General features: G+C 50.3%; 1 protein-coding gene across 3 annotated transcripts; it reads right to left on the bottom strand.

Moving 5' to 3' along the window:
- Nucleotides 1–24447, bottom strand: AKT2 (AKT serine/threonine kinase 2). 3 transcript variants are annotated; one of them, XM_064737547.1, is made up of 15 exons: nucleotides 24266–24447; nucleotides 23360–23401; nucleotides 22452–22569; nucleotides 20762–20890; nucleotides 20519–20630; nucleotides 18057–18186; nucleotides 14983–15114; nucleotides 12465–12530; nucleotides 10750–10818; nucleotides 9077–9199; nucleotides 7088–7216; nucleotides 4911–5125; nucleotides 1053–1140; nucleotides 871–973; nucleotides 1–164 (listed from the first exon to the last, which is right to left on the bottom strand). In XM_064737547.1, the coding sequence occupies exons 3-15, from the start codon at nucleotides 22495–22497 to the stop codon at nucleotides 85–87; spliced, it is 1422 nt and encodes a 473-aa protein (XP_064593617.1). In that variant the 5' UTR covers nucleotides 22498–22569; nucleotides 23360–23401; nucleotides 24266–24447; the 3' UTR covers nucleotides 1–84. The 3 variants fall into 3 exon arrangements, with proteins under 3 accessions (XP_064593617.1, XP_064593616.1, XP_064593618.1); XM_064737546.1 differs by lacking the exons at nucleotides 22452–22569; nucleotides 23360–23401; nucleotides 24266–24447 and adding an exon at nucleotides 22242–22296; XM_064737548.1 differs by lacking the exons at nucleotides 22452–22569; nucleotides 23360–23401; nucleotides 24266–24447 and adding an exon at nucleotides 22135–22187 and having other exon boundaries at nucleotides 20762–20891.
- Nucleotides 24448–25409: the final 962 nt, after the last annotated feature.

Here is a 25409-nt window from a genome sequence, read left to right as displayed (position 1 = left end):
GGTGTCCCCAGGTGTGTCCAAGCTGTCCCCAGGTGCCCCCAGGTGTGCCCAGGTGTGCCCAGGTGCCCCCAGGTGTGCCAGGTGTCACTCGCGGATGCTGGCCGAGTAGGAGAACTGTGGGAAATGCGTCTGATGGTCGCAGTCCGGAGAGTCCAGGAGCTCACCTGGGGACAGGTGGGGACACGTGAGGGACAGGGGAGGGACAGGTGAGGGGTCAGTGACAGCACAGGTAAGGACAGGTGAGCCCAGGTACCCCCAGGTGAGCTCTCACATCTCTCGGGGGGCGTGACCGTGATGGACGAGGGGGATCAGGGACAGGTACAGATAACAGCACAGGTAAGGACACAGGTAAGGACACAGGTGAAGGGACAGGTAACAGGACGGGTAAGGCACAGGTGAGCTCTCACATCTCTCGGGGGGCGTGACCGTGATGGACAGAGGGGATCAGGGACAGGTACAGATAACAGGACAGGTAAGGACACAGATAAGGACACAGATAAGGACAGAGATAAGGGCACAGATAAGGGCACAGGTAAGGACACAGATAAGGGCACAGATAAGGGCACAGGTGAGCCCAGGTGAGCTCTCACATCTCTCGGGGGGCGTCACCGTGATGGACAGGGGGGATCAGGGACAGGTACAGATAACAGGACAGGTAAGGGCACAGATAAGGACACAGGTAAGGGCACAGGTAAGGGCACAGGTGAGCCCAGGTACCCCCAGGTGAGCTCTCACATCTCTCGGGGGGCGTCACCGTGATGGACAGGGGGGATCAGTGACAGGTACAGATAAGGGCACAGATAAGGGCACAGGTAAGGGCACAGGTAAGGGCACAGGTAAGGGCACAGGTACCCCCAGGTGAGCTCTCACATCTCTCGGGGGGCGTCACCGTGATGCTCTGCGCCGTGAACTCCTCGTCGAAGTACCGCGTGTCCACCTCCGACGTCACCTGCGGCCGGAAGGGCGGCACCAGCTGGGGGGGCGGGGCCAAGCGCCAGGTGAGTGCCAGGGGGTCACACCCGGGGGGGGCGGGGCCGGGGGCGGGGCCTCACCTTCCTCTGCACCACGTCCAGCCAATCGATGCCCGCGAAGAAGCGATGCTGCATCACCTCGCGGGCGTCGCCCGGGCCCCCGCCCAGCCTGCACGGCACAGGGGCACAGGTGAGGGCAGGTGGGCACAGGTGGGGACAGGTGGGTACAGGTGGGTACAGGTGGGCACAGGTGAGGGCAGATGTGGGCACAGGTGGGTACAGGTGGGTACAGGTGGGTACAGGTGGGTACAGTTGAGGGCACAGGTGAGCGCACGGGTGGGTACAGGTGAGGACAGATGTGGGCACAGGGGGGCACAGGTGTGTACAGGTGTGTGGGTACAGGTGAGGGCAGGTGGGCACAGGTGGGCACAGGGGGGCACAGGTGAGCGCACGGGTGGGTACAGGTGAGGACAGATGTGGGCACAGGGGGGCACAGGTGTGCCAGGGTGAATAAAGGTGAGAACAAATGAGAAAAGGTGAGGGCACAGGTGTCTCAGCAGGTCAATACAGGTGAGCACAGGTGGGCATAGATGGGTACAGGTGGGCACTGGTGAGGGGACAGGTGAATAGAGGTGTGGCACCAGGTGGGCACAGGTGGGCACAGGTGGGCACAGGTGAGGGCACAGGTGGGCACAGGTGAGGGCACAGGTGGGGGCACAGGTGAGGGCACAGGTGGGCACAGGTGAGGGCACAGGTGGGCACAGGTGGGCACAGGTGGGTACAGGTGAGGGCAGGTGGGCACAGGTGGGTACAGGGGGGCACAGGTGAGGGCAGGTGAGGGCACAGGTGGGCACAGGTGGGCACAGGTGAGGGCACAGGTGGGCACAGGTGGGCACAGGTGAGGGCAGGTGAGGGCACAGGGGGCACAGGTGAGGGCACAGGTGGGTACAGGTGGGTACAGGTGAGGGCAGGTGAGGGCACACGTGAATAGAGGTGTGGCACCAGGTGGGCACAGGTGAGTACAGGTGGGCACAGGTGTGTTAGCAGGTCAATACAGGTGTGCCCAGGTGTATCCCAGGTGTACCCCAAGTGTGTGTGGGTACCCAGGTGTACCCCAGGTGTATCCCAGGTGTACCCAGGTGTGTGTGTATCTCACCAGGTGTATCTCACCTTTCCTTGGGATCTTTCTTTAGCAGCCCCCCCAGCAGGGAGCGGCTCTCGGGCCCCAGGGACTGCAGGAACTCAATGTGCCAGGTGTGTGTGGGTACCCAGGTGTACCCCAGGTGTGCCCCAGTTGGTACCCCAGGTGTACCTCAGGTATACCCCAGGTGTACCCCAGGTGTACCCCAGGTGTGTGTGGGTACCCAGGTGTATCCCAGGTGTACCCCAGGTGTACCCCAGGTGTATCCCAGGTGTGTGTGGGTACCCAGGTGTATCCCAGGTGTACCCCAGGTGTGTTTGGTACCCAGGTGTACCCCAGGTGTACCCCAGGTGTACCCAGGTGTATCCCAGGTGTGTGTGGGTACCCAGGTGTATCCCAGGTGTATCCCAGGTGTACCCCAGGTGTACCCCAGGTGTACCCAGGTGTATCCCAGGTGTGTGTGGGTACCCCAGGTGTACCCCAGGTGTATCTCAGGTGTATCCCAGGTGTATCCCAGGTGTATCTCACCTTTCCTTGGGATCTTTCTTTAGCAGCCCGGCCAGCAGGGAGCGGCTCTCGGGCCCCAGGGACTGCAGGAACTCAATGTGCCAGGTGTGTGTGGGTACCCAGGTGTGTGTGGGTACCCAGGTGTATCCCAGGTGTACCCCAGGTGTATCCCAGGTGTGTGTGGGTACCCAGGTGTGTGTGGGTACCCAGGTGTATCCCAGGTGTACCCCAGGTGTATCCCAGGTGTGTGTGGGTACCCAGGTGTATCCCAGGTGTATCCCAGGTGTATCCCAGGTGTATCTCACCTTTCCTTGGGATCCTTCCTCAGCAGCCCCCCCAGCAGGGAGCGGCTCTCGGGCCCCAGGGCTCTGGGGAACTGCAGCTCCCCCAGCAGGATGAGCTCGAAGAGCCGCCCGTGGTGCAGTGCCAGGTGTGTGTGGGTACCCCAGGTGTACCCAGCTGTACCCAGGTGTACCCCAGGTGTGTTTGGTACCCCAGGTGTACCCCAGGTGTATCCCAGGTGTATCTCACCTTTCCTTGGGGTCCTTCCTCAGCAGCCCCCCCAGCAGGGAGCGGCTCTCGGGCCCCAGGGACTGCAGGAACTCAATGTGCCAGGTGTGCGTGGGTACCCAGGTGTATCTCAGGTGTACCCCAGGTATATCTCAGGTGTGTGTGGGTACCCAGGTGTACCTCAGGTGTACCCCAGGTGTACCCCAGCTGTGCCCCAGGTGTACCCCAGGTGTACCCCAGGTGTATCTCACCTTTCCTTGGGATCCTTCCTCAGCAGCCCCCCCAGCAGGGAGCGGCTCTCGGGCCCCAGGGATTTCGGGAAGCGCAGCTCCCCCAGCAGGATGAGCTCGAAGAGCCGCTCGTGGTGCAGTGCCAGGTGTGTGTGGGTACCCAGGTGTACCCCAGGTGTACCCCAGGTGTATCCCAGGTGTATCCCAGGTGTACCCCAGGTGTATCCCAGGTGTGTGTGGGTACCCAGGTGTATCCCAGGTGTACCCAGGTGTATCCCAGGTGTGTTTGGGTACCCAGGTGTACCCCAGGTGTATCCCAGGTGTATCCCAGGTGTATCCCAGGTGTACCCCAGGTGTATCCCAGGTGTGTGTGGGTACCCAGGTGTATCTTAGGTGTATCCCAGGTGCACCCCAGGTGTACCCAGGTGTATCCCAGGTGTGTGTGGGTACCCAGGTGTACCCCAGGTGTATCCCAGGTGTACCCCAGGTGTACCCCAGGTGTATCCCAGGTGTGTGTGTATCTCACCAGGTGTGTGTGGGTACCCAGGTGTGTGTGGGTACCCAGGTGTATCCCAGGTGTACCCCAGGTGTATCCCAGGTGTATCTCACCTTTCCTTAGGGTCCTTCCTCAGCAGCCCCCCCAGCAGGGAGCGGCTCTCGGGCCCCAGGGATTTCGGGAAGCGCAGCTCCCCCAGCAGGATGAGCTCGAAGAGCCGCTCGTGGTGCAGTGCCAGGTGTGTGTGGGTACCCAGGTGTACCCCAGGTGTATCCCAGGTGTGTTTGGTACCCCAGGTGTATCCCAGGTGTATCCCAGGTGTATCCCAGGTGTACCCCAGGTGTGTTTGGTACCCCAGGTGTATCCCAGGTGTATCCCAGGTGTATCCCAGGTGTGTGTGTATCTCACCAGGTGTATCTCACCTTTCCTTGGGATCCTTCCTCAGCAGCCCGGCCAGCAGGGAGCGGCTCTCGGGCCCCAGGGACTGCAGGAACTCAATGTGCCAGGTGTGTTTGGGTACCCAGGTGTACCCCAGGTGTATCCCATGTGTATCCCAGGTGTATCCCAGGTGTACCCCAGGTGTATCCCAGCTGTACCCCAGGTGTATCCCAGGTGTGTGTGGGTACCCAGGTGTATCCCAGCTGTACCCCAGGTGTATCTCACCTTTCCTTGGGGTCCTTCCTCAGCAGCCCGGCCAGCAGGGAGTGGCTCTCGGGCCCCAGGGACTGCAGGAACTCAATGTGCCAGGTGTGTGTGGGTACCCAGGTGTATCCCAGGTGTACCCCAGGTGTACCCCAGGTGTATCTCACCTTTCTTTGGGATCTTCTGTAACAGCCCGGCCAGCAGGGAGCGGCTCTCGGGCCACAGGGCCTTGGGGAACCGCAGCTCCCCCAGCAGGATGAGCTCGAAGAGCCGCTCGTGGTGCAGTGCCAGGTGTGTGTGGGTACCCCAGGTGTACCCCAGGTGTACCCCAGGTGTGTGTGGGTACCCCAGGTGTACCCAGGTGTATCCCAGGTGTGTGTGGGTACCCCAGGTGTACCCCAGGTGTATCTCACCTTTCCTTAGGGTCCTTTTTGAGCAGCCCGGCCAGCAGGGAGCGGCTCTCGGGCCCCAGGGATTTGGGGAACCGCAGCTCCCCCAGCAGGATGAGCTCGAAGAGCCGCTCGTGGTCGGCGCTGTAGAACGGGAGGCGCCCGCACAGCATCTCGTACATGACCACGCCCAGCCCCCACCAGTCCACGGCGCGCCCGTAGTCGTTGTCTTCCAGGACCTGGGGGGGGACAGGGCACAAATTACTGCCAGGACCTGGGGGGAAAAGTCATGGGTGTGACCTGCCAGGACCTGGGGGGGGCAAAGTCATGGGTGTGACCTGCCAGGACCTGGGGGGGTAAAGGTGTGGGGGTCACCTGTCAGGACCTGTGGAAGTAAAGGTGAGGGGTGTCATCTTCCAGGACCTGCAGGGAGAGGGCACAAATTACCTGCCAGGACCTGGGGGGCAAAGTCATGGGTTCGACCTACCAGGACCTGTGGGGGTAAAGGGCACAGGGTCACCTGCCAGGACCTGGGGGGGCAAAGACGTGGGTGTGACCTGTCAGGACCTGTGGGGGTAAAGGTGTGGGTGTGACCTGCCAGGACCTGGGGGGGTAAAGGTGTGGGGGTGACCTGCCAGGACCTGGGGGGGTAAAGGTGTGGGGGTCACCTGTCAGGACCTAAAGGGGCAAAGGCATGGGGTGTCATCTTCCAGGACTTGTGGGGGTAAAAGACAGGGAGTCACCTGTCAGGACCTGGGGGGCAAAGTCATCTTCCAGGACCTGAAGGGGGAAAAGAGGGCACAGGGTCACCTGCCAGGACCTGGGGGGGCAAAGTCATGGGTGTGACCTGCCAGGACCTGGGGGGGGAAAGGTGTGGGTGTGACCTGCCAGGACCTGGGGGGGCAAAGTCATGGGTGTGACCTGCCAGGACCTGGGAGGCAAAGTCATGGGTGTGACCTGCCAGGACCTGGGGGGGTAAAGGTGTGGGTGTGACCTGCCAGGACCTGAGGGGGTAAAGGCGTGGGGGTCACCTGTAAGGACCTAAAGGGGCAAAGGCATGGGGTGTGATCTTCCAGGACTTGTGGGGGTAAAAGACAGGGAGTCACCTGTCAGGACCTGGGGGGCAAAGTCATCTTCCAGGACCTGAAGGGGGAAAAGAGGGCACAGGGTCACCTGCCAGGACCTGTGGGGGGGGCAAAGTCATGGGGTGTCATCTTCCAGGACCTTTTGGGGAATTCTCCGGGAATTTTGGATTTTTTCATGGAATTTTGGGATTTTTTTGGGGAATTTTGGGAATTCCCAGCCCTCACCTCGGGCGCCAGGTACTCGGGGGTGCCGCAGAAAATCCTTGCAGGATTTTGAGGGAATTCTCTGGGGCTTTGGGGATTTTTTTAATAGAATTTCGGGATTTTTTAGGGAATTTTAGGATTTATTTTGGATTTTTTTCAGGAATTTTGGGATTTTTTTCAGGAATTTTGGGAATCCCCAGCCCTCACCTCGGGCGCCAGGTACTCAGGGGTGCCGCAGAAAGTCCTTGCAGGATTTTGAGGGAATTCTCTGGGGATTTGGGAATTTTTTAATAGAATTTTGGGATTTTTTAGATTTTTTCTGGAATTTTGGATTTTTTCATGGAATTTTGGGATTTTTTTGGGGAATTTTGGGAATTCCCAGCCCTCACCTCAGGCACCAGGTACTCGGGGGTGCCGCAGAAAATCCTTGCAGGATTTTGGGCAATTCTCTCGGTTACTTTTTCAGGAATTTTGAATTTTTGGGGGGAATTCTTGGATTTTTTCTGGAATTTTGGGATTTTTTTCAGGAATTTTGGGAATTCCCAGCCCTCACCTCGGGTGCCAGGTACTCAGGGGTGCTGCAGAAAATCCTTGCAGGATTTTGAGGGAATTCTCTGGGGATTTTTTCTGGAATTCTCTGGGGATTTGGGGATTTTTTAATAGAATTTTGGGATTTTTTAGATTTTTTCTGGAATTTTGGATTTTTTCATGGAATTTTGGGATTTTTTTTTGAGAATTTTGGGAATTCCCAGCCCTCACCTCGGGTGCCAGGTACTCAGGGGTGCTGCAGAAAATCCTTGCAGGATTTTGAGGGAATTCTCTGGGGATTTTTTAATAGAATTTTGAGGTTTTTTAGATTTTTTCTGGAATTTTGGGATTTTTTCAGGAATTTTGGGAATTCCCAGCCCTCACCTCGGGCGCCAGGTACTCGGGGGTGCCACAGAAAGTTTTCATGGGGGTCCCGTCCGTCACCCCCTCCTTGCAGAGCCCGAAATCCGTGATCTTGATGTGCCCGTCCTTGTCCAGCATCAGATTCTCCAGCTGGGAATTCGGCACCAAAATCCCGGGAATTGGGCCCAAAAATCCCACAAATTCAGCCCAAAATCCCGGGAATTGGGCCCCAAAAATCCCACAAATTCAGCCCCAAAAATCCCACAAATTCAGCCCCAAAATCCCAGGAATTAACCCCAAAATCCCAAGAATCCGTCCCAAAATCTCGCATAAATCAGTCCCTGAATCCCAGGAATTCAGCCCCAAAAATCCCAGAAATTCAGCCCCAAAATCCCGGGAATTCGGCTCCAAAATCCCACAAATTCAGCCCCAAAATCCCACAAATTCAGCCCCAAAAATCCCGGGAATTCGGCTCCAAAATCCCACAAATTCAGCCCCAAAATCCCACAAATTCAGCCCCAAAATCCCACAAATTCAGCCCCAAAATCCCACAAATTCAGCCCCAAAATCCCAGGAATTCAGCCCCAAAAATCCCACAAATTCAGCCCCAAAATCCCACAAATTCAGCCCCAAAATCCCACAAATTCAGCCCCAAAAATCCCACAAATTCAGCCCCAAAATCCCGGGAATTCAGCCCCAAAATCCCACAAATTCAGCCCCAAAATCCCACAAATTCAGCCCCAAACTCCTGGGAATTGGGCGCCAAAAATCCCACAAATTCAGCTCCAAAAATCCCGGGAATTCAGCCCACAAATCCCAGGAATTCAGCCCCAAAATCTCACATAAATCAGTCCCTGAATCCCAGGAATTGACCCCAAAATCCCACAAAATCAGCCCCGAAATCCTGGAAATTGGCCCCAAACTCCTGGGAATTGAGCCCCAAATCTCACAAAATCAGCCCCAAAATCAGCCCCAAAATCCCAGGAAATCAGCCCCAAAATCCCACAGATTCAGCCCCCAAATCCCAGGAATTAACCCCAAAATCCCACAAAATCAGCCCCAAAATCCCTGGAATTGGAGCCAAAATCCGGGAATTGAGCCCCAAATCTCATAAAATCAGCCCCAAATCAGCCCCAAAATCAGCCCCAAAATCAGCTCCAAAATCCCAGGAAATCAGCCCCAAAAATCTCAGGAATTAACCCCAAAATCCCAGGAATTCAGCCCCAAAATCTCACATAAATCAGTCCCTGAATCCCAGGAATTGACCCCAAAATCCCACAAAATCAGCCCGAAATCCCAGGAATTCAGCCCCAAAAATCCCGGGAACTGAGCCCCAAATCTCACAAAATCAGCCCCCAAATCAGCTCCAAAATCCCAGGAAATCAGCCCCAAAATCCCACAGATTCAGCCCCCAAATCATAGGAATTAACCCCAGAATCCCACAAAATCAGCCCCAAAATCCCAGGAATTGGAGCCAAAATCCCAGGAATTGAGCCCCAAATCTCACAAAATCAGCCCCAAAATCAGCCCCAAAATCAGCCCCAAAATCAGCCCAAAATCTGACAAAATCAGCTCCAAAAATCAGCCCGAAATGTGACAAAATCAGTCCCAAAATCAACCCCAAATCTCACAAAATCAGCCCCAAATCTGACAAAATCAGCTCCAAAATCAGCCCCCAAATCAGCCCCAAAATCCACCCAAAAATCCCAGGATTCTGGCCCCAAAATCAGCCCAAAATCCCAGGAAATCAGCCCCAAAAATCTCAGGATTTTGGCCCCAAAATCAGCCCCAAAATCCCACAAAATCCGCCCCAAAATCTCAGGATTTTGGCCCCAAAACCCCCTGAATTTAGCCCAAAATCCCACAAAATCCGCCCCAAAATCTCAGGATTTTGGCCCCAAAACCCCCTGAATTCAGCCCAAAATCCGCCCCAAACCCCAGGATTTTGGCCCCAGATCCCCGGAATTCTCCCCAGAGTCCCAAATTCCCAGGAATTGAGCCCAAGCCCACCTTGATGTCGCGATAGACGACGTCCCGCGAGTGCAGGTACTCGAGGGCTGAGACGATCTCGGCGCCGTAGAACCGAGCCCGCGGCTCCGGGAACACGCGCTCGCGGGACAGGTGGAAAAACAGCTGGGAAAAATGGGGGAAAATGGGGAAATTGGGGAAAACAGCTGGGAAATAATGGGGGAAAAATCCGGGAAATTGGGAAAAACAGCTGGGAAATAATGGGGGAAAAACGGGAAAAACAGCTGGGAAATAATGGGGGAAAATGGGAAAATTGGGAAAAAATCCGGGAAAAACAGCTGGGAAATAATGGGGGAAAAACAGCTGGGAAATTGGGGAAAAACAGCTGGGAAATAATGGGGGAAAAATGGGAAAATTGGGGAAAAATCCGGGAAAAACAGCTGGGAAATAATGGGGGAAAATGGGAAAAACAGCTGGGAAATAATGGGGGAAATTGGGAAAAACAGCTGGGAAATAATGGGGGAAAATGGGAAATTGGGAAAAAATCTGGGAAAAACAGCTGGGAAATAATGGGGGAAAAACAGCTGGGAAATGGGGGAAAAATGGGGAAAAAATCGGGGAAAAACAGCTGGGAAATTGGGGGGAAAACAGCTGGGAAATTGGGGAAAAACAGCTGGGAAATAATGGGAAAAATGGGAAAAACAGCTGGGAAATGGGGGAAAACAGCTGGGAAATAATGGGGGAAAAATGGGGAAAACAGCTGGGAAATTGGGAAAAACAGCTGGGAAATAATGGGGGAAAATGGGGAAAACAGCTGGGAAATTGGGAAAAACAGCTGGGAAATAATGGGGGAAAAATGGGGAAAAACAGCTGGGAAATTGGAGGGGAAAAACGGGGAAATTGGAAAAAAAATCAGGGAGAAACAGGGGGGAAATTGGGGGAAAAATGGGGAAATTGGGAAAAAATCCGGGAAAAACAGCTGGGAAAATGGGGGGAAAAACGGGGAAATTGGGAAAAAATCGGGGAAAAACAGCTGGGAAATTGGGGGGAAAACGGGGGAAAAATAGCTAAGAAAATGGGGGGGAAAACGGGGAAATTGGGAAAAAATGGGGGGAGAATAAAATGGAAATTGAAGGAGAAAATGGGGAAAATTTGAGGGGGGAATTAAGGGGAAAAATGGGAAAAAATGGGGGAAATCAGGGGAAAATTGGGTGGAAGTTGGGGAAAACGAGGGGGAAAAAGGGGCAAAATCGGCAGAAAAATTGGGGCAAATTGGGAGGAAAATTGAGGGGAAAATTGGGGAAGTTGATGAGGAAATGGGAAAAATTGGGGGAAATTGGGGGAGAAGTTGGGGAAAAATTGGGTGGAAAATAGGAAAAAAATGGGGAAAATATTTGGGGAAAAAATGGGGGGAAAAAGGGGCAAAAATTGGGGAAAATTCGGGGAAAAATTGAGGAAAAAATGGGGGAAACTGGAGGGAAAACGGGCAAAGATGGGGAAAAATTTGGGGTGAAATTGAGAAAAATTTGGGGGAAATGGGGGGAATAAATGGGGAAAAATTGGGAAAAATTGCAGGAAAAGAGCTGGGAAAAGGGGGAAAATTGCGGGAAAATGAGGAAAAATTTGGGGAAAAGGAGGGAAGACAGAAAACCCCCCCAGGCCCAAGGAAAATTCAATTTTTGGGGTGCAAAATCCCAAATTTGCTCAGCTCCCACCTCCCCGCCGTTGGCGTATTCCATGACAAAGCACAGGCGGTCGCTGGTCTGGAAGGCGTACTTGAGAGCCTGGGGAAAAATGGGAATTTTGGGAAAAAATGGGAATTTTGGGGGAAAAAATGGGAATTTTGGGAAAAAAATCCCAAAAATTTGGGGTTTGGGAAAGAAATTCCCAAAAATTGGGGGTTTGGGAAGGGAAATCCTGGAAATTCAGGGATTTTGGGGAAAAAAAAAATCCCAAAAATTCAGGGATTTGGGAAAGGAATTCCTGGAAATTCAGGGATTTCATTACTGGAAATTCAGGATTTTGGAGAGGGAATTGCTGGAAATTCCAGATTTAATAAGTGGAAAAGTGAGGATTTAATTCCTGGATATTTGGGATTTTGGAGGAGGAATTCCTGGAAATTGTGAATTAAATTACTGGAAGTTTGGGATTTAATCCCTGGAAATTTGGGGATTTGGAGGATTTAATTCCTGGAAATTCAGGATTTTGAGAATTCCCAGAAACTCGGGATTTAATTCTTGGAAATTTGGGATTTTGGGCAGGAATTTTGGAAATTCTGGATTTAATTCCTGGAAATTCAGGATTTTGTGCAGGAATTCCCAGAATTTCCAGATTTTGGGGAAGAGTTCTTGGAAATTTGAGATTTAATTTCAGGAAATTGGGGATTTTGGGGAGGGGATTCCCAGAATTTCAGGATATTGGGGGGAAATTCCAAGAAATTGGAGATTTAATTCTTGGAAATTTGGGATTTTAGGGAGGAATTTCTGGAAATTCAGGATTTAATTCCCAGAATTTTGGGATTTTGGGCAGGAATTCCTGGAATTTTGGGTTTTAATTCCCAGAATTTCAGGATTTTGGGCAGGAATTCCCAGAAATTCAGGATTTAATTCCCAGAATTTCGGGATTTTGGGCAGGAATTTCTGGAAATTCAGGATTTAATTCCCAGAATTTCAGGATTTTGGGCAGGAATTCCCAGAAATTCAGGATTTTGGGCAGGAATTGCTGGAAATTCAGGATTTAATTCCCAGAATTTTGGGCAGGAATTCCGGGTTTTAATTCCCAGAATTTCAGGATTTTGGGCAGGAATTCCTGGAATTTTGGGATTTAATTCCCAGAATTTTGGGGATTTTGGGCAGGAATTTTGGGTTTTAATTCCCAGAATTTCAGGATTTTGGGCAGGAATTCCCAGAATTTTAGGATTTTGGGCAGGAATTCCCAGAAATTCAGGATTTAATTCCCAGCATTTGGGATTTTGGGCAGGAATTCCGGGTTTTAATTCCCAGAATTTCAGGATTTTGGGCAGGAATTTCTGGAAATTCAGGATTTAATTCCCAGAATTTCAGGATTTTGGGCAGGAATTCCTGGAATTTTGGGGTTTAATTCCTGGAAATTCTGAATTTTGGGCAGGAATTGCTGGAAATTCAGGATTTAATTCCCAGAATTTTGGGCAGGAATTCCGGGTTTTAATTCCCAGAATTTCGGGATTTTGGGCAGGAATTGCTGGGAATTCAGGATTTAATTCCCAGAATTTCAGGATTTTGGGCAGGAATTGCTGGAAATTCAGGATTTAATTCCCAGAATTTCGGGATTTTGGGCAGGAATTCCCAGAATTTCAGGATTTTGGGCAGGAATTCCTGGAAATTCAGGATTTAACTCCCAGAATTTCAGGATTTTGGGCAGGAATTTTGGGAATTTGGGAATTTGCACGCACGGTCAGGAAGGGGTGCCGGCTGTTCTGCAGCACCCGGCTCTCGGTCACCGTGTGCGCCACCTCGTCCTGCGGGGGAAAATCACCCAAAAATCCCATTTTCCACCCCAAAAATCCCATTTTCCACCCCAAAAATCCCATTTTCCACCCCAAAAATACCCTTATCCGACCAGAACTGACCCAAAAATCGCATTTTTCCACACCAAACTATCCCAAAAATGCCATTTTCCATCCCCAAAATGCCCCAAAAATGCCATTTTTCATCCCAAAGTGCCCCAGAAATGCCTTTTTTTCCTTTCCCAAACTGCCCCAAACCACACCCCAAAAATGCCCTTTTTAACCCAAAACTCCTGGTTTTTTGCCCCAAACCCCCATTTTTTCCCAAAATTCCCTTTTTGCCCAAAAGCTCCGTTTTTCGCCCCAAACTCTGGCGACAATGACGTCCCAAAAATACCCATTTTCCCCCCAAAATTCCCATTTTTTCCCTCCAAAATCCCCAAATTTTTGCCTGAAAAATTCCCATTTTTTCCCCCCAAAATCCCCATTTTTTCCTGCAAAATCCCCATTTTTTCCCCCAAAATCCCCAAATTTTTGCCTGAAAAATTCCCATTTTTTCTCCAAAATCCCCATTTTTTCCTGCAAAATCCCCAAATTTTGGCCAGAAAATTCCCATTTTTTCCCCAAAATTTCCCATTTTTTCCCTCCAAAATCCCCATTTTTCCCCCCAAATCTCCATTTTTTATCCCAAACCTTGACAACGATGACCTCCCCAAAAATACCCTTTTTATCCCAAAAATATCCCATTTTTTCTCCAAAAATCCTCATTTTTTTCCTGCAAAATCCCCATTTTTTTTCCCAAAAATCCCCATTTTTTCCTGCAAAATCCCCATTTTTTCCCTTCAAAATCCCCAAATTTTTGCCTGAAAAATTCCCATTTTTTTCCCCAAAATTTCCCATTTTTTCCCCCCAAATTCCCATTTTTTCCCCCCAAAATCCCCATTTTTTCCCCCAAAATCCCCAAATTTTTGCCTGAAAATTCCCATTTTTTCTCCAAAAATTCCCATTTTTTCTTCAAAATCCCCATTTCTTTTCCTGCAAAATTCCTATTTTTTCCCTCCAAAATCCCCAAATTTTTGCCTGAAAAATTCCCATTTTTTTCTCCAAAATTTTCCATTTTTTCCCCCCAAAATTTCCCATTTCTTCCTGCAAAATCCCCATTTTTCCCCCCAAAATCCCCAAATTTTTGCCTGAAAATTCCCATTTTTTTCCCCCCAAAATTCCCATTTTTTCTCAAAAAAATTCCCATTTTTTCTCCAAAAATTCCCTTTTTTTCCCCAAAATCCCCAAATTTTTCCCTGAAAATTCCCATTTTTTCCCCAAAATTCCCCATTTTTCCCCCCAAAATCCCCATTTTTTCCCCCCAAAATCCCCAAATTTTTCCCTGAAAATTCCCATTTTTTCCCCCCAAAATTCCCATTTTTTCCTGCAAAATCCCCATTTTTTCCCCCAAAATCCCCAAATTTTTGCCTGAAAAATTCCCATTTTTTCTCTCCAAAAATCCCCATTTTCCCCTGCAAAATCCCCATTTTTTCCCTCCAAAATCCCCAAATTTTTGCCTGAAAATTCCTATTTTTTCCCCCCAAAATTTCCCATTTTTTCCTGCAAAATCCCCGTTTTTTGCCCCAAAATCCCCATTTTTTGCCCCAAACTTTGACAACAACGACCACCCCAAAAATACCCTTTTTTACCCCAAAAAATTCCCATTTTTTCCCCCAAAATCCCCAAATTTTTGCCTGAAAAATTCCCATTTTTTCCCCAAAATTTCCCATTTTTTCCCCCCAAAATCCCCATTTTTTCCCCCAAAATCCCCAAATTTTTGCCTGAAAATTCCCATTTTTCCCCCCAAAATTTCCCATTTTTCCCTGCAAAATCCCCATTTTTGCCCCAAAATCCCCATTTTTTGCCCCAAAATTTGACAACGACGACCACCCCAAAAATACCTTTTTTACCAAAAAAAATCCCATTTTTTCTCCTAAAATCCCCATTTTCCCCTGCAAAATCCCCATTTTTTCCCCCCAAAATCCCCATTTTTTTGCCTGAAAATTCCCATTTTTTCCCCCCAAAATTTCCCATTTTTCCCTGCAAAATCCCCATTTTTTCCCCAAAATCCCCATTTTTTCCTGAAAAATCCCCAAATTTTTGCCTGAAAAATTCCCATTTTTTCCCCCAAAAACCCCTCTTTTTTTCCCCAAAAATCCCCAAATTTTTTCCTGCAAAATCCCCATTTTTTCCCCCAAAATCCCCAAATTTTTGCCTGCAAAATCCCCATTTTTCCCCCCAAAATCCCCAAATTTTTGCCTGAAAAATTCCCATTTTTTTCTCCAAAATTTTCCTTTTTTCCCCCAAATTCTCATTTTTTCCCCCAAAATCCCCAAATTTTTGCCTGAAAAATTCCCATTTTTTTCCCCCAAAATCCCCATTTTTTTTCCCAAATTCTGATTTTTTGCCCCAATTCCCAGACCTTGGCAATGACGACCTCCTTGCGCAGGATTTTCATGGCGTAGCAGCGCCCGGAGCTTTTCTCGCGCACCAGGATCACCTTCCCGAAGGTGCCCTTGCCCAGCAGCTTCAGGTAATCAAAGTCTGCCATGCTCTGATTCAGCAGAAAAAATCACTTTTTGGGGCTTTTAATTTATTTTTATTGTGTATTAAAAGCCCTAAAAATTTGGGATTTTTTGGGGATTTTTTGGGGATTTTTTGGGGGTTTTTGGGAATTTTTTTGGATTTTTTTTTGTGATTTTTCTGGTGGGTTTTTGGGATTTTTTTGAGGATTTTTTGGCCAATTTTTGGGAATTTTTCAGAGGATTTTATGGGACTTTGGGAGGGATTTTTTTGAGGATTTATTGGGGATTTCTCATGATTTTTTGGGGATTATTTTTGATTTTTGGGGATTTTTTAGGGGATTTTTTCAGGTAATCAAAGTCTGCACCAGGATCACCTTCCCGAAGGTGCCCTTGCCCAGCAGCTTCAGGTAATCAAAGTCTGCCATGCTCTGATTCAGCAGAAAAAATCACTTTTTTGGGGTTTTTAATTTATTTTTATTGTGTATTAAAAGTCCTAAAAATGTGGGATTTTTTGCAGATTTTTTGGGGATTTTTTGGGAATTTTTGGGAGATTTTTTGGGAAATTTTTTTGATTTTCTGTGATTTTTTTTGTGATTTTTCGGGTGAGTTTTTGAGGAATTTTTGACCAGTTTTTGGGAATTTTTCAGAGGATTTTATGGGACTTTGGGAGGGATTTTTTGGAGTTTTCTTGTGATTTTTTGGGGGGTTTTTTTGATTTTTGGAAATTTTTTAGAGGATTTTTTCAGGTAATGAAAGTCTGCCATGCTCTAATGGGGCAAAAAAATCACTTTTTGGGGGTTTTATTTTATTTTTATTGTTTATTAAAAGTCCTTAAAATTTGGGGTTTTTTGGGGATTTTTTGGGGATTTTTTGGGAGATTTTTGGGAATTTTTTTGGATTTTTTGTGATTTTTTTTGTGATTTTTCTGGTGGGTTTTTGGGATTTTTTTGGGGATTTTTTGGCCAATTTTTGGGAATTTTTCAGAGGATTTTATGGGACTTTGGGAGGGATTTTTTGGAGTTTTCTCGTGATTTTTTGGGGATTTTTTTTGATTTTTGGAAAAATTTTAGGGGATTTTTTCAGGTAATCAAAGTCTGCACCAGGATCACCTTCCCGAAGGTGCCCTTGCCCAGCAGCTTCAGGTAATCAAAGTCTGCCATGCTCTGATTTGGGAAAAAAAATCACTTTTTGAGGCTTTTATTCTGTTTTTGTTATTTATTAAAAGTCCTAAAAATTTGGGATTTTTTGGGGATTTTTTGGGAATTTTTTGGGGATTTTTGGGAGATTTTTGGAAATTTTTTTGGATTTTTCGTGATTTTTTTTGTGATTTTTCTGGTGAGTTTTTGGGATTTTTTTGCGAATTTTTGGGAATTTTTCAGAGGATTTTATGGGACTTTGGGAGGGATTTTTTTGGGATTTATTGGGGATTATTTTTGATTTTTGGGGATTTTTTAGGGGATTTTTTCAGGTAATCAAAGTCTGCACCAGGATCACCTTCCCGAAGGTGCCCTTGCCCAGCAGCTTCAGGTAATCAAAGTCTGCCATGCTCTGGTTTGGGCAAAAAAATCACTTTTTGGGGGTTTTATTTTATTTTTATTATTTATTAAAAGCCCTAAAACTTGGGAGCTTTTTAAATTTTTTGGTGATTTTTTTTTCTGACTTATTTTGGTGATTTTTCTTGATTTTTTGGTGATTTTTCTCTGGATTTTTTGGGGTTTTTTGTGATTTTTGGGTGGGGTTTTTTTGGGATTTTTTAGTGATTTTTTGGGAGAATTTTTTTGTTTTTTTATTTTTTAGGAGTTTTTGGTATTTTGGGGGAAAATTTTTGGGTGATTTGGCGGATATTTTGGGAATTAGTTTGGAGATATTAGTGGGATTTTTTGGGGATATTTTGGGTGCTTTTTGAGGGATTTCTCAGGGAATTTTGTGGGATTTTGGGGATATTTTGGGAGATTTTTCAGGGGATATTCTGGGTGGGTTTTGAGGGATTTCTCAGGGGAATTTGGTGGGATTTTGGGGATATTTTTGGGATTTTTTGGGGGATATTCTGGGTGGTTTTTGAGGGATTTCTCAGGGGAATTTGGTGGGATTTTGGGGATATTTTGGGATTTTTTGGGGGATATTCTGGGTGGTTTTTGAGGGATTTTTTCAGGGGAATTTGGTGGGATTTTGGGGATATTTTGGGATTTTTTGGGGGATATTCTGGGTGGTTTTTGAGGGATTTCTCAGGGGAATTTGGTGGGATTTTGGGGATATTTTGGGAGATTTTTCAGGGGATTTTGGGGGATATTCCGGGTTATTTCTGGGTGGTTTTGGGGGACATTTTGGGAATATTTTGGGAGGTTTTGAGCGATTTTTGGGGGTTTCTTTTGGCATTTTTTGGCGCTATTTGGGGTGTTTTGTGATGAATTTTTCAGGGGGATTTTTTTTGGATATTTTGGGTGGGTTTTGGGTTGGAAGGGGTTTTTTGGGATTTTCCGGGATATTTTGGGAATTATTTTGGGGATATTTTTTGGATTTTTTGGGGGATATTCTGGGTGGGTTTTGGGGTGGTTTTTTGGGATTTTCCGGGATATTTTGGGAATTATTTTGGGGATATTTTTGGGATTTTTTGGGGGATATTCTGGGTGGTTTTTGAGGGATTTCTCAGGGGAATTTTGTGGGATTTTGGGGATATTTTGGGAGATTTTTTAGGGGATATTCTGGGTGGTTTTTGAGGGATTTCTCAGGGGAATTTTGTGGGATTTTGGGGATTTTTTGGGGGATATTCTGGGTGGTTTTTGAGGGATTTCTCAGGGGAATTTTGTGGGATTTTGGGGATATTTTGGGATTTTTTGGGGCATATTCTGGGTGGTTTTTGAGGGATTTCTCAGGGGAATTTGGTGGGATTTTGGGGATATTTTGGGAGATTTCTCAGGGGATATTTCGGGTGTTTTTGGGGAATTTTGGGGCCGTTTCGGGGCTCACTCACCACTTTGCCGCGCGCTCTCCCGGCGCTCTCTCCGTCCCCGGGGGATCCCTCGAGCTCGGGCGGCTCCGGGGCCGGCGGGCGGAGCTTGAGCCCCGAGGCCACGGCCTGGATGGCCTGGAGCCATTCATCCCTATGGGAAAGGGATGGGATCCAGTGGGTCACTAATGGGATCTGGATCCACGGCCTGGATGGCCTGGAGCCACTCATCCCTGTGGGAAAGGGATCCAGTGGGTCACAAACTGGGATCTAAAACAGGGATCTAACACAGGGATCCACGGCCTGGATGGCCTGGAGCCACTCATCCCTATGGGAAAGGGATCCAGTGGGTCACTAATGGATCCCAAACTGGGATCTAACACAGGGATCCACGGCCTGGATGGCCTGGAGCCACTCGTCCCTATGGGAAAGGGATCCAGTGGATCTAAAACAGGGATCTAACACAGGGATCCACGGCCTGGATGGCCTGGAGCCACTCGTCCCTGTGGGAAAGGGATCCAGTGGGTCACAAACAGGGATCTAACACTGGGATCCACGGCCTGGATGGCCCAGAGCCACTCATCCCTATGGGAAAGGGATCCAGTGGGTCACTAATGGGATCTAACACAGGGATCCATGGCCTGGATGGCCCAGAGCCACTCATCACTGTGGGAAAGGGATCCAGTGGGTCACTAATGGGATCTAACACAGGGATCCACGGCCTGGATGGCCTGGAGCCACTCGTCCCTGTGAAATGGGATCCAGTGGGTCACAAACAGGGATCTAACACTGGGATCCATGGCCTGGATGGCCTGGAGCCACTCATCCCTGTGGGAAAGGGATCCAGTGGGTCACAAAACGGATCCCAAACTGGGATCTAACACAGGGATCCATGGCCTGGAGCCACTCATCCCTATGGGAAAGGGATCCAGTGGGTCACCAATGGATCTAACACTGGGATCCACGGCCTGGATGGCCTGGAGCCATTGATCGCTGCAAAAAGGGATCCAGTGGATCCAAAACAGGGATCTAACACAGGGATCCACGGCCTGGATGGCCTGGAGCCACTGATCGCTGTGGGAAAGGGATCCAGTGGGTCACAAACTGGGATCTAACACAGGGATCCACGGCCTGGACGGCCTGGAGCCATTCATCCCTGTGAAATGGGATCCAGTGGGTCACAAACTGGGATCTAACACAGGGATCCACGGCCTGGAGCCACTCATCCCTGTGAAATGGGATCCAGTGGGTCACAAACTGGATCCCAAACTGGGATCCACGGCCTGGATGGCCTGGAGCCACTCATCCCTGTGAAATGGGATCCAGTGGGTCACAAACTGGATCCCAAACTGGGATCCACGGCCTGGAGCCGCTGCTCGCTGTGAAATGGGATCCAGTGGGTCACAAACTGGGATCTAACACAGGGATCCACGGCCTGGATGGCCTGGAGCCACTCATCGCTGTGAAATGGGATTTAGTGGATCACAAACTGGGATCTAACACAGGGATCAATGGCCTGGAGCCACTCGTCCCTGTGGAAAGGGATCCAGTGGGTCACAAAATGGATCCCAAACTGGGATCTAACACAGGGATCCACGGCCTGGACGGCCTGGAGCCACTCATCACTGTGGGAAAGGGATCCAGTGGGTCACTAATGGGATCTAACACAGGGATCCACGGCCTGGATGGCCTGGAGCCACTCGTCCCTGTGAAATGGGATCCAGTGGGTCACAAACAGGGATCTAACACTGGGATCCATGGCCAGGAGCCGCTGCTCGCTGTGAAATGGGATCTCTCCCAGCAGGATTTGGGGTCTCTCCTTTTGGGGATCTCTCCCACAGGGATTTAGGATCCATCATGGAAGGATTTGGGGTGTCTCCTTTTGGGATCCCACCCAGAGGGATTTAGGATCTCTCCCAAGGGATTCAGGACCCTTCCCATCAGGATTTGGGGTCTCTCCTTTTGGGGATCTCTCCCATCAGGATTTGGGGTCTCTCCTTTTGGGGATCTCTCCCACAGGGATTTAGGATCTCTCCCAAGGGATTCAGGACCCTTCCCATCAGGATTTAGGGTCTCTCCTTTTGGGGATCTCTCCTAAGGGATTTAGGATGTCTCCTAAGTGAATTTAGGATCCCTCCCATCAGGATTTGGGGTCTCTCCTTATGAGATCCCACCCAGAGAGATTTGGGCTCTGTCCCAAGGGATTTAGGACCCTTCCCATCAGGATTTAGGGTCTCTCCTTTTGGGGATCTCTCCCACAGGGATTTAGGATCCATCATGGAAGGATTTGGGGTTTCTCCTTTTGGGATCTCTCCCACAGGGATTTGGGGTCTCTCCCAAGGGATTTAGGATCTCTCCCATCAGGATTTGGGGTCTCTCCTTTTGGGGATCTCTCCCACAGGGATTTAGGATCTCTCCCATTGGGATTTGGGATCTCTCCCAAGGGACTCAGGACCCTTCCCATCAGGCTCTGGGCTCCCACGCACCGTTCCTGGGCCGTGTCCACGTGGAAGGTCCTCTCGATGACCGTTGTCCACTGCAGGCAGCGGATGACGAAGGTGTTGGGGCGCGGCCGCTCCGTCCTCATCAGCTGGCACTCTGGGAAACGGGGCCAAAACGGCAAAGTCGGGTAAAAACCAGCAAAATGGGGCAAAAAACCGCAAAATGGGGCAAAAACCCCGGGAAAACCGGGGGGTTTGGGGTGGGACCCCCCTGTCCTGAGCCCGCACCGGCCACGGAGAAGTTGTTGAGGGGGGTCAGGGCCAGCTCGGGGCTCTCCGGCCGCTCCTTGTAGCCGATGAAGGAGCCGTCGCTCTTGAGCAGGAAATAGCGGGGGCGCCACGTCTTGATGTACTCGCCTGCGAGAGGGGAAGGGGTTAATGGGGGTGAAAGGGTTAATGGGGGTGGGGGATCAGTGGGGGAAAGGGTTAATGGGGGTGGGGGCTCAGGGAGGGAAAGGGTTAATGGGGGTGGGGGATCGGGGGGGAAAGGGTTAATGGGGGTGAAAGGGTTAATGGGGGTGGGAGGGACTGGGGACTGAAAGGGTTAATGGGGGTGAAAGGGTTAATGGGGGTGGGGGGATCAGGGGGTGAAAGGGTTAATGGGGGTGAAAGGGTTAATGGGGGTGGGGGATCAGGGGTGAAAGGGTTAATGGGGGTGAAAGGGTTAATGGGGATGAAAGGGTTAATGGGGGTGGGGGATCAGGGGGGAAAGGGTTAATGGAGGTGGGGGGATCAGGGTGTGAAAGGGTTAATGGGGGTGAAAGGGTTAATGGGGGTGAAAGGGTTAATGGGGGTGGGAGGGACTGGGAACTGAAAGGGTTAATGGGGGTGGGGGATCAGGGGGGAAAGGGTTAATGGAGGTGGGGGGATCAGGGGGGGAAAGGGTTAATGGGGGTGGGGGGATCAGGGGGTGAAAGGGTTAATGGGGGTGGGGGGGACTGGGGACTGAAAGGGTTAATGGGGGTGAAAGGGTTAATGGGGAGTGGGAGAATGGAAATGGGGGAGACCCCCCAACCCACAATCCCAAATCCCCCAATCTGAAATCCCAAATCCCCCATTCCCCATTTCCATCCCAATCCCAAATCCCGACCCCAAATCCCCCAATCCCACACCCCCAATTCCAAATCCCAATCCCAAATCCCCCATCCCACACCCCAAATTCCAATCCCCATCCCCAAACCCATCCCAATCCCCGGTCCCATCTCAATCCCAAACCCCCAATCCCTCATTCCAAATGCCCCATTCCCCATCCCCAACCCCAATCCCAAATCCCCCATCCCAACCCTATCCTGAGACCCCAAATCCCCCATTCCACACCCTGCATCCCAATCCCCAGTCCCAATCCCAATCCCAAATCCCAAATCCCCCATTCCCCATTCATCCATCCAATCCTAACCCCAAATCCCCATCCACACCCCAATTCCCAATCCCCATCCCAACCACCCCATCCCAATTCCGACCCAATCTGATCCCAATCCCCATCCCACACTCCAATCCAATCCCAAATCCCAACCCAAATCTCCCCAAATCCCAATCCATCCCAAGCCCAAATCCGCCCTAAACCCAAGACCGCCCCAGGGCCCAGGCCCCGCCCAGCTCACCCTCTTGTGCAGCCAGCCCTCCTTGACCACCAGCGCCTCACTCATGGTGGCCCCGCCCCCAGTGCCCAAACCCCGCCCCCAGGGCCCAAGCCCCGCCCCCAGCTCACCCCTCTTGTGCAGCCAGCCCTCCTTGACCACCAGCGCCTCACTCATGGTGGCCCCGCCCCCAGGGCCTAAACCACGCCCCCAGGCCCAGGCCCCGCCCCCAGCTCACCCCTCTTGTGCAGCCAGCCCTCCTTGACCACCAGCGCCTCACTCATGGTAGCCCGCCCCCAGCGCTAAACCACGCCCCAGGGCCAGCCCCGCCCCCAGCTCACCCCTCTTGTGCAGCCAGCCCTCCTTGACCACCAGCGCCTCACTCATGGTGGCCCCGCCCCCCTCGGGGACCCCCGGGGTCACCGGAGCCCCCCCGGGACCCTGCGGGGCCGGGAGCACCTGCGGGAGCCATAATGGATCAATAATGGATCAATGGGGTCGATAATGGGATTGATAATGGATCAATAATAGGACTGATAATGGGATCAATGAGACCAATAACGGATCAATAACGGGATCAGTGGGATCAATGGAATCAATGATGGGCTCAATGGGATCTAGAATGGATCAATGGGATCAATAATGGGACGGATAATGGGGTCAGTAATGGGATCAGTAATGAGATCAATGGGATCAATGGGATCAATAGTGAAATCGATAATGGGATCAAAAATGGATCATTGGGATCAATAATGGGATCAGCAATGGGATCAATAACGGGATCCATGGGATCAGCAATGTGATCAATAACGGATCAATAGTGGATCAATAACGGATTAATGGGAACAGCAATGGGATCAATAATGGGATCAATAATGGGATCAGCGGTGGGATAAATAATGGTTTTGGGTTGGACCTTTGTGATTTTGGGGTGGATCTGTGGGATTTTGGGATCTCTGAGGTTTTGGGACCAATCCATGGAATTTTGGAGATGAATCCATGGGATTTTGGGACCAATCCATGGAATTTTGCGATTTTGGGACCAATCCTATTGGATTTGGGGATTTTGGGACCAATCCATAGGATTTGGGGATGGATTTGTGGGATTTTGGGACCAACTCATGGAATTTTGGGACCAATCCATGGGATTTTGGGATGGATCCATGGGATTTTGGGATATTTTGAGATCCGTGTCTCGTTCCCCCCTTGTTAACGACCCCAATTAATTGAAGCCCAGCCCCGCCCGTACCCGAGCGCCGGATCCGGATCCGAGGGCGGCTCCCGGCTCCTCCTGGGCCAGAAATGGGGAGAAAACGGCCAAAATTGGGGTGGGGGAGGAAAAGGGAATTCGGGATGGAACATTGGCTCTGGGGGGAATTTGGGGAGGGAAATTGGGGGGATTTTTTGGTGGAGGGGAACTTGGAGAGGAGAAATTGGGGAGATTTTTAGGGGAGACGAAATTAGGGAGGTAAAATTGAGGGGAAAAATTGGGGGGATTTTATGGGGAGGGGAAAAATTGGGATTTTTTTGGGGGGAGGGAAAATTGTGGGGAGTTTTTGGAAAGGAAAATTGGGAGAATTTTTTTGGGGAGGGAAATGAGGGAAGGAATTTGGGGAGGGGAATTTCAGGAGGGATTTTGTGGTGGGAGAAAATTGGGGAGCAAATATGGGGTCCCACACAACTGCTTCTCCTCCCCGGGGAGGAAATTTGGGATTTTGGGGAGGAATTCGGGCCGGAATTTGGGGAGGGATCTCACCCTGAGGGGCTGAGGGGCGATTTGGGGAGGGGGACACACAGAGAACGCCCCCAGCCCCCCCCATTTCACGAGTGGTTCGCTCCCCACAGCAGCGAACGGAACCGCAGCGGGCGGAACCACAGCGCGGTCCCGGGGGGAGGGAGGCCCTGTTGTCCCCCCCCGCGTCCCCCGCGTGTCCCCGCGTGTCCCCCCTCCTCCCACGCGTGGCGGGGCCCCCTCAACCCCCCCTCATAAACAGGACGAGCCCATTCTCTCCTCAAAAGGGGGGGAAACGCAGCGCCCCCCTCCGGCAGCGCGCGGGTGGTGCGGCCTCCGCTGCCCCTCAGGGGAGCCGGGCGAGTCCATTGCGCGCCGCGGAGGGGAAAGAGGAGGAGGAACGGAACCACCCCAAGGTCTCACCTGTCATGGACGCCGCAGGCCCGGCCGGTTCCGGCCGCTCATCCCGGGACTCGCGGGGAGTTTTTAAATTTCCTCCCGGTTCCGGAAAGAGGAAAAATAAAAATAAAATTAAATTTCAAAAGCGGCGGCGGAAGGAAACGGGAGCGAAAACAGCGCGGGGGGGGCGGGGGGGCCGTGAGGGGGAGACCCCGCGCGCGCGCCTGCCCCGGGGGCGTGGCTATGACGTCATAGAGGAGCGTGGTTACGTAGAATGGGCGGGATTGAAAGGGGCGGGGCTTTCAACTCCCCCCGCGTTAATTAAAACTCATTTAAATAAACCTGCATAAATTAGCGTTTATTAACACTTTTTCCCGCTCGTTTATTGCCAAAAAAAGCTCCCGCGAGAAGCGGAAAAACCGCGAGAATTCACCCGAAGCGCAGTGAAAATCCTGGCCCTGGAATTTGGGGGGAAAAATCCCAAATTCAGGGAAAAAAACACAAACTGTGAGGGAAAAAATCCCAAATTTGGGGAAAAAACCACAAACTGTGAGGGAAAAAATCCCAAATCTGGGGGAAAAAACCCAAAAAGTGCAGGGAAAAAAATCCCAAAATTGGGGGAAAAAAGCCAAAACATTGAGGGAAAAAATTCCCAAATTTCAATTTCTTCCTGATTAAAAACCTCCCCCAGCTCAGAATTCCCTGCCCCGAACTCATTTTGGGGGAAAAAAAGCAAATTTTCGGGGTTTATGGCCAGAAAAAAGAAGAAATTTTTTGGGGAAATGGGGAATTTGGGGATTTTGGGAAGCCCTGGGGGAACTGGAGGCAAAATCCACAATTTAAGGCAATTTTGGGGTGTTTTGAGCACCTGTTGTGGGGTTTGGGAAGGATTTGGGGGTTTTTGGGAAAAAAATTGGGGTTTTTTAGGAAGCTGCTCCCAAAATTCCCCCCGGGGATCATTTTTGGAGTAAGATTAATTTGGAGTAAAATTTTTTGGGGGTAAAAAATGGGAATAAAATCCCAAGAAAATGGGAATAAAATTCCAAGAAAATGGGAATAAAACCCCCACAAAAATGGGAATAAAACCCCCACAAAAATGGGAATAAAATTGAGGAAAAATGGGGATAAAATCCAAGAAAATGGGATTAAAAACCCACCCCATAATCCC

This window comes from Zonotrichia leucophrys, unplaced genomic scaffold (assembly GCF_028769735.1).
Source record: "Zonotrichia leucophrys gambelii isolate GWCS_2022_RI unplaced genomic scaffold, RI_Zleu_2.0 Scaffold_73_224053, whole genome shotgun sequence".
Classification (NCBI taxonomy): domain Eukaryota; kingdom Metazoa; phylum Chordata; class Aves; order Passeriformes; family Passerellidae; genus Zonotrichia; species Zonotrichia leucophrys.
The sequence above is the reverse complement of the archived record's forward strand: the minus strand, read 5'-3'. Positions and strand labels throughout refer to the sequence as shown.

Coding starts and splice junctions, on each gene's coding strand:
- AKT2 (XM_064737547.1), bottom strand. CDS start 22,497: ATGAGTGAGGCGCTGGTGGTCAAGGAGGGCTGGCTGCACAAGAGGG. Junction 20,631..20,761: donor CAACAACTTCTCCGTGGCCG/GTGCGGGCTCAG, acceptor CCCGTTTCCCAG/AGTGCCAGCTGATGAGGACG. Junction 12,531..14,982: donor AGGAGGTCGTCATTGCCAAG/GTCTGGGAATTG, acceptor TTTCCCCCGCAG/GACGAGGTGGCGCACACGGT.